This window comes from Dermacentor variabilis, chromosome 5 (assembly GCF_050947875.1).
Source record: "Dermacentor variabilis isolate Ectoservices chromosome 5, ASM5094787v1, whole genome shotgun sequence".
NCBI classification, from domain to species: domain Eukaryota; kingdom Metazoa; phylum Arthropoda; class Arachnida; order Ixodida; family Ixodidae; genus Dermacentor; species Dermacentor variabilis.
Genome location: NC_134572.1, coordinates 34,382,520 through 34,391,317, shown reverse-complemented (window position 1 = coordinate 34,391,317; position 8,798 = coordinate 34,382,520). Strand labels below are relative to the sequence as shown.

The following is an 8,798-nucleotide window of genomic DNA, read 5'->3' as shown; positions in this document are numbered from 1 at the left end:
TGCTCCGTGCTCGATGCAAGACGTCACGTCTTGGGCCACCGCTGACGGAGCGTTTGCATGTCAAGGCTGACTGCGTGACGGAATGCTCCCTCCTATCTTTTTCCTTCATCCATGCGTAGGCCCCTCTACGCGTATGGTTCGTCTGCTAAGGCTAACTAAGCCTAGGTGTCTAGACCTGCAAAGTGTTCGCGAGAGTGACCTGTCTAGTAAGGCTGCCTCAACGAGCTTACCTACAAACGCTAAAGCTGCAGAGAAAGAAAAGCCATCGTTTTCTTTATATGGTTTCTTCACGGTATCCGCGTTTCGTTTTTTTAGTAGTGTACGGATATTTTCGGTTGAATTATATTCGCGCTTTTTAGGAGATGAGTGGCTTCACTCAAGCTGAAATGTAGTGAACGGAACTGGGTGGCCCACTTCACAGCGCATGATATTTAGAATATGCACGACGTCATGGGTGGAAGGAATTTTTTTTGATAGTGCGTCTCTTTGAAACTAAATAGGCAAGCGCGTGACGTTAAATAAACAATGCATTGCTCTCAACCCTTCGATAGTAATTTTTTATAGCCTCAGAATCATACAACCTATACAGTTCATAGAGTCATTGGATTGTATTGTCGCCCACTTGAAAATGTTGAAGATCGGACGAGTTTGTATAGTTTACTTGGCGATAGATAGCACAATAACCTACACAAGACAAAAGGAGAGGCGCATACTCATACAAAGAGAGCTCTGTGTGCGCATGTACCTCTTTGGTGTTGTGTGGATTATTTTGAAGTCTGTCAGGGGCATGCGTATTTGAGACATGTCCATCATACGGTAATCACGTTCAAATCAGCTCAGCCTTGCTTTAAATTATGTCCATATTGCTGGTATAAACATTATATCTCTTGACAGTGGTTGCCACGGAAGAATTATCTATTTGTGTCAACCGAGTTCTAGATGTAGGCTTTGTGACATCTGAGCAGTCTTGCCATTGTTGGCGTTGTCTTTTTCATGGGGACGAAAACCCCTGTTTTCAGTGACACACAGGAACATCCTTAGGATGGCCCTCAGCAATTTACTTTCTGCTGCGTATTTTAATTGTCGAACTTAAATGAACGTGCCAAGTGAGTTATATTTGATCCATGGCGACGTACATGTGAACTTTCTCAGTACTTTTCCTCAACACTCATTACCATTGTGCACGCAGTCCTTGCGTCTACATAACTGTTGGAGTCAAGCCGAATCTCACAGGTCATAGTGGTGCTTGATGGAATTCAAAGTGGATTTATTAAGTGAAAAAAAAGGAAGGGTGCTCACAGGAAGCAACGCAGGGGCTCAAGTTTGTCGCACAGGAACTACCACATGGCGTCCGTCGAACAAGCAAACGGTCTCCCGCGCTCACACTCGCACAGCCTCGTCATCGCACGATCGAACTCGCACTCTCAACGGAAACGAAATTCCACCGCCACCTCACCACTAGGCGCGTCTCGGCCACAGACCGTGGTGTACAAGGTAGGGGGCGCTAGCTAGCAGCTTGCGAAATAGCTAACATAACTAGCTTATCAGGTTATATAACCCTACACGCTTCCTCGTTTCTATCCATCCCCAAAGTCAACGTTTCTCATCTGCTTGAATAGGATGGAAGAAGAAGAAGAAAAAAAGAACAGAACGCCCCGTGCCATCTAATTGCAGCTGAAGACAAAGAAAAGAACGAACCAGCAACAGGGCCTCCAAAATGGGAAAGGTAACATCTTATGGGCCTAAGATGCTCTTCTCTTTTCAAGTCATCACTTTTGGGCTTTAAGTATGAGATGTTCTATCTGCTGCTAGCATTTTGTTTGTGAAAATGCGCTTTCTATACATGCGCATTTTCCGCAAGTCTACTGAGCTTCACAGCCGATGTTGTGGTATATAGATTCTGTAGTGCCATTAACATTCTAAGCAATTATTGAGTGAGACGGTTGATGGCTGAGGACATGTCTACTTTAACAAACAGACAAGTACTCCTAATTGGTGGATAATTATGAAATAAGGTTACGTTGGCTGTGCTCCAAATGCTAGATTTCTTAGGATTCGTAATACAACCAGATCATGTTTGTTTCAATACTCCAGTATGCCAACACATGTGACTGATATTTTTGCGTATCCCGGCTTAAATTCGCTTGCTTGCCACTTAGTCTTACCCTTCGTACCGACCATCAATGCAGCGCTACCGCGACCTAGGTGACATCTCATTGCTAATTACGTTGACCTTCAATGGTCTAACTTTTTTTCAGGCTGTATATCACAGTATGACGAGTATTGCACTCTTAAGTGCATTCTGTTCTTTCGACATGGCTGGACGTCCAATACTATCGTATTTTATGACGATTGCTTTGCTGAAGAGGGTTTTAAATTTATTTCTTTCGCCAGGGAACTTCAAATGGTTACTTCATGACAAGGAGAGGCCAAGCAGGTGCCCTTACCACGGTGAGTAATCCATTGCTTTCAGCCATCCTATATGCAATGGGCCATAGGTTTCCAACATATTTGCCCATTGAATAGTGAGAAATAAAATCAAGGTCCATTGCGTGGGCTGTTTTATTATGGCATGGTAGACGCATGATTTTATTTCTTGAGGTATAAGAGCATACGGGTGTCATCGCGTAAGCTTTGCGAACACTCCCGCTTTGCTATCCACAATTACTCGGTAGAATCATTGTGCTCGACGTAGCCAGTTTTCGCCGCGTGTGGACGGGTTTTTGTATGACAGTCTCTACATGGTGCTCAACGAAGAATGAAATGCCTAGCTAAAATTCAATCTCCGTAGTCACGATGTTTATAAAGAGCATGCTATCAGATTTTCCTCAGTTTCCTAAGTTTTTTAAGTTTGCATTGAAGATATTTACGCACCTTGAACTTCGATGACTTCACATTACCGGATGTGAGTGCATGTTGCATTCAAGCTGTAGTACATGTTATGGTGAAGAGCTATCTTCGAGACGGGGAAGGAAGCATAGTGTGGCTGAAATAGGATTGGGTCGTGCGCGCGGATGACATTCAATTACGTAGGGCTGACCTCGCGGTGAGACCATGAGAAAAGCAAAATCTTTCTCACCGCCGCCACTGGGAGCCGAACGCAGGCCGCTGTTATAATACGATGGTGAGAGGGTGCTGCAAGCACTGATCTATCGCGCAACTTGCGCACTTGGCTTTTTGAGCGAACATATTCTGTGTGCCACCTGTGAAAGAAGTGATGACAACTCTGCATGTATTTTAAAGGGAACAGCTGGCAATGTGCACACACTGCATAACTTACACTGCATAAAGCTAACACAAATTGAACCTCCAGTTGCCCTAATACTGATGTCTAATACAACAAATGACAGAGAAAGAATCGGAGGGACGCGTTATGTGTTCTGAGGGGAACATAAACGGCATACAAATACCTGTATTAGCGGTCAAAAATAAAGCGGTTGCCAGTAAAATGTCTTCCTGACTAATTGCTTCGCATGTCTTCAAACATAAATAAGCAGTGATTACATGACAATGACGGCTTTATGCAGCTGCAGATGCCAGCGATTATTGAAGTTCATATTGTCCCACATTTTTGACAGCATAAGGATATCTGTTCTTTAAAAGCTTGCGTTGAATAACGTTTACTCATGAACAAAAACATCGAAGATAGATCGCGTTCTTTAGCGCCATCCTTTTGCGTTCTGCAGATCATGTCTTTCACAATACTTTTGTTGCTGAACGTGGGAGGTTTCTACATACACGGGCCTTTTCACATGCTGCACTACCTGAGCTTTACCTACATGCTCAATGGTTCGTTCATGATTTTGCATGGCCTCATGAATGACATGGATCCCACCAACAAGTTTGTGAGTATCGTGTGAGCAACGACGAAAATAATTTTTATGAAATGGCATTTCATGCATGTTATGTTCAACGGTGAATTTGGGGGTGGTGGCAGCGGGTTTGGCGCCCTGAGCGTGGACAATGCGGGGCACTTTTCAGTTCTAGGACCGTAGTCAAGCATCCTGGGACAAGGCAGTCGAGCTTCCCCAACTCATCCATGACCTTATTATTGACCGATAGATCAATTGACCTATGGATCAATTGAGTGAGTGAGTGAGTGAGTGAGTGAGTGAGTGAGTGAGTGAGTGAGTGAGTGAGTGAGTGAGTGAGTGAGTGAGTGAGTGAGTGAGTGAGTGAGTGAGTGAGTGAGTGAGATGAACTTCCTAAAGCAAAAGAAATTTACCGAGCAACAAGGCCCTCTGAGTGACGCCACATTGAGGAACTCCGGGAAAAGTTTGACCACCTGTAGCTCTATAACGTTCATTCTAATAATGGTACAAGCATTTTTGCATTCAGCACCCATTGCAATGCGTGCATCTACTCCAGCTGTGGAACCCAGGAACTTGTGCTGTGCAGCAGAAATCCATAGCTGCTGCGCTACTGCGGAGAGTTCAGTGCACTGCTACGTCGTGTCATTAGCATCCTTACAGTTTGAGGTACTTAGGTAGCAAAATAATAATTGTTAAGTCGAAAAGTATCGCTTTTATGGTTGAGTAAGTTTCGCATCTGTTACACAGCTACAAGATCTGACAATTTTTTCAGCTACCGTGAGACGCGCGTAAATAAAACTGCATACTACGATTATCAGACAAAGATGCATGCCATGATAATGAGGCAAACTTTGGCATTGGGCGCGCTTTTACGGGATGAGATCAGTTCATTCGCAAAGTTCGCAAACCATGCATATGCTTGGGACTAGATAAGGCTACATGGTACCCGCCCCGAGGCAGTGTGATAATGCTGAAGCCATAGCTCAGCCATTCATCTTAGGTTTCCTAAATTTACAAACGTAATTTCTCAGCTTTGAGTGATGTGGTGTACTTCATAATTGCGGGAAAAAGCGCTTCACTAATGGTATCGAAATAAAACTTTTCTTCCTATATCATTGTGAAAATTGAGGCCGCACAATAACTACAAATGAAATACATGTCATATCCTTTTTAAGTACTTTTAGTCATTTTCCTTTCGGTTAATGGCTCACCTCGGCTCTTGCACTTCCTCGCCAAGCCTTCCACCACGGAAACAAGCACATCTTTGGGATAACCAGCCGCACAAAGACGACAGGCTAGCTCGCTCAAACTGATGGTTATCATGACAAGACCTAATTTTTTCATGCCATTGCTGAAGCACATGTTCACAATTGCCCATTTAACAAGCTTCGAGTGGGAGGACGAATACGAAAGGAGTGGATTGTTAACCCTAGAGTGGTAATACCAGCTTATGTGGGTTACTGCGAAAATTAACCTTAAATACAAAAATTGCAATTCGTTGTCAGCCGGTAGTTCATGGGTGAAATCAAGTGGCTTAAAACTGTGCTTAAAAAAGTCTTAAAAAGGATGTAAGGTCCTGTCCAACGCTAGCTATAATGTTGTCTATTGAAATTTTTAAAAATCGTCAACAAATCTAAATAAACATTTAAAACCTTAAAATGTAGATCGGTGGCTACCGTCCTGTCACGGTGAGCTAAAAGAAATCGCTAAGAACCGGCGCTATGCAAGACCCTATGCAGACCACCACGTTTCTGTAAATACACACCATGATTTCATTCCGCATAGGTCGAGTTTAGATAAAAATGTAAAAGTTTCGTGAACCCTTCCACTGATACCCCAGCAGCATTCTCAAACGCGACAGACCCAAAGTAAAATAGAGCTGGGCATGGAATGTAATGCGCAGGATAGACAACCAGTGGACCATTAGGGTTACACAATGGGTACGAAGAGCAGGGAAGCGCAGTCGAGGACGCCGGAAGACTAGGGGGGGTGATGAAATTAAGAAATTCGCCGGCGCTACTTGGAATCGGTCAAAGCAGGGCAGGGGTAATTGGAGATTGCAGGGGCACAGGGAGAGGCATTCCTCCTGCAGTGGACATATAAATATGATGATGATGATTATGATGATGATGATGACGACGACGATGACGACGTCAGACAGCATAGGCGGCGCACTTGTTGCGGCGAAAACTTCCAATGACTCAGGAATTAAATCCGTGGACACTGTATGCTATAGTTGTGACATAATTAGTCGGCCATTGTTACGTTTCTCGGCGATAATAGCATGGTGCAACAATTTGAAGCAATAAAGGAGAACCAGACTTCTTATTGGTAAATCGAGATACAATATGGAAGCATTCCTTCTGATAGTCGCACTTATTGAGGTTCGATCAGCAACTAGAGAATGCGGTGATTTCAAACCATCACTATACACTATACGTACTTATTCCTCCATGTTGCTTTTCACAGCTTGTGACGTACTACGGCAGCGGTGCTCTCATGTTCCTCATCACAGGAATCCTCTCCGTGTCCAATACCCAAGGCCAGCACTTACTTGCGATGTCCATTGGTGTGAGTATTTTATTGCCAAAGTATGCTGACCACTGCCGCAGTCATTCTAATTCGGAAATAAAATTGACGCGTATTGTGGGAGTACGCAAGAGTTTTTATTTATTACAGCTACGCAAATGAATTTTTGCCGGTGTACACATTGAAGTCTATGTACATAATTGTTAAAGTGCCGTCCAAATATATAGTTTATATTCTTGCGGGTGCTGATAAAAGCTAGTATACCGTAATACAGAGAATATTCTGGCTCGCAGCTTTATAACATTTCTACGTTTCAAGGGCTATAGCGCCCAGCGAAATCACAATGAAACTATGGCTGTATACGGCAATGATTATCAATCATATGAAACTGCTACGATATGCAGAAATATTTCGCTACCGGTAACATGTCTCTCACTGACGAATCTAGTGTACGGCCCACCTCTCTCAGTGATGCTATGGTCAGAGTGAAGAAAGGGGAAGATTTCATTCTGGTACATCGATGAGTTACCATTGAAATAATAATGCATGAAACATGCGTACTCTATTATAGTGTGTAAAACATAATTCACTACAAGCTGCGTATGTCTAACGTGTCTACACGCTGGGTAACTCGTCTGCTCACTCCTGTTCGCAGTCAAACATGATGTTGCTATTTTGGAGAACGACAAAGAATATTTTTCGTAGTTTGGTAACTATTGACGAGCGTCGTATTTGCCTCACTGGTTCAGAAACTAATAGGAACAGAAAAATGTGAAAGCATTATAATTTTCCTAAAAAAATAGAGGTGCTTATCTCTTCAGCGAAAACTATAATATCGGTATTCTGTGATTGTCGTCGCATGTTCCTCTCAGACTACCAAGAACATACTGGGAACAGACCAGCAAAGGTCTGATTATAAGCAGTACATATTAATGCTCACTTCTGAATAAATTACGAGATGTTTTAAGGCTCACAAAGGCACCCGCCTTCGCGCTGATAATGCACCACATCATTCACCTGAAGCTGCGACAGTCCATGTGGCATAATGTAGCTATGAAATATTGCCCCATCCACCTCACTTCCAAACTCGCCCCAAGTGACTACTTTTTGCTTCGAAAAATTTTTAAAAAAATCTGCTGTGGTGTCAATAATTTGATGATGCAGATGAAGACTTCCAGGAGGTCGAACACTGCTTTTCCATGACTTCTGAAATCGTGTACAAAGGAGGGCTACGGAGGATTGAAAAACGCAGAGAGAAAGCTGTGAATTTGAATCATGAATACGAGGAGAAGCTTTAACAACTTCAAAGTAAAATAAATTTCTTAATTTATTTATTTTACGGTAATGATTATAATCCTTTGATACCCCTTCGTGCATGGCCTAACATGCGCCTCGCCATCGTGACTACTTGGTGATTTTGGAACGGAAGTGCACATAGAAGAGTCACTGTGCCAACCATTCGGTGTTACATGGTCTGCGCCAACTGTATAAGTGGACTTATACAGCGCAAATGATCCACGGGAACAAACTTCAAACTCTTGCTAACAGCTTACCATGAGATTGACAACATGGTGTTTCACATGTCAGGCTACCGGTAATTCGACATTCGACAGGAAATTATATACCCGCCGTGGTTGCTCAGTGGCTATGGTGTTGGGCTGCTGAGCACGAGGTCGCGGGATCGTATCCCGGCCACGGCGGCCGCATTTCGATGGGGGCGAAATGCGAAAACACCCGTGTGCTTAGATTTAGGTGCACGTTAAAGAACCCCAGGTGGTCAAAATTTCCGGAGTCCTCCACTACGGCGTACCTCATAATCAGAAAGTGGTTTTGGCACGTAAAACCCCAAATATCATCAGGAAATTATATAATATCGAGAAATTCTATGTGGTCTTCTCTACCGTCTTGGCTCGAGAAAAAGTTCTCATCAGTTCTGTCATCATGGGATATAAGGCGACGAATGCGTTTATTATTTTTTTCCAATTTGAGTGCGCATTTTGTACTGATTTTGTTAGGACTGTGAGGGCAGCATTTACCCCTTAAAGGCTTACTTCGTCTCTCTTCAGCTGGTGAATTCACAGTAATCAATGGCACAGAGCAGCCGCTGCTTTTTATAGCCTCGTTTGTTTCCTATAATCCCAAACAAACAGCAATGTTCATTGTCGACAGGTTTATATAACAGGAAAGAGGTAATTTAGAATGCATGAATGCACGGTGCCGATGAAACTATACGTAATCCTACTTTTCGTTATATCTTCCTTTCTAGGTCCTTGGCATCGTTGAAGGATTCATCATGGCCTTGTTGGCAATTTTTGTTAAAACGCTCTAGCACTCCCTTAAGGCGCAATATGAAATCCCGTACTAACACAGCTGTCCATCCGAAACTATTGTTATTCGGCTCATATTAAACGTCGTTTGTCTCTATGTGTCATTTTTTTCTGCTCATTTGCTCATGTA

General features: G+C 43.2%; 1 protein-coding gene across 1 annotated transcript; it reads left to right on the top strand.

The window, feature by feature from the left end:
- Positions 1 to 1,628: 1,628 nt before the first annotated feature.
- LOC142581839 (uncharacterized) lies at positions 1,629 to 8,756 on the top strand. Its single transcript, XM_075691286.1, has 5 exons — positions 1,629 to 1,726; positions 2,395 to 2,451; positions 3,687 to 3,845; positions 6,282 to 6,383; positions 8,608 to 8,756. The coding sequence occupies exons 1-5, from the start codon at positions 1,718 to 1,720 to the stop codon at positions 8,668 to 8,670; spliced, it is 390 nt and encodes a 129-aa protein (XP_075547401.1). The 5' UTR covers positions 1,629 to 1,717; the 3' UTR covers positions 8,671 to 8,756.
- Positions 8,757 to 8,798: the final 42 nt, after the last annotated feature.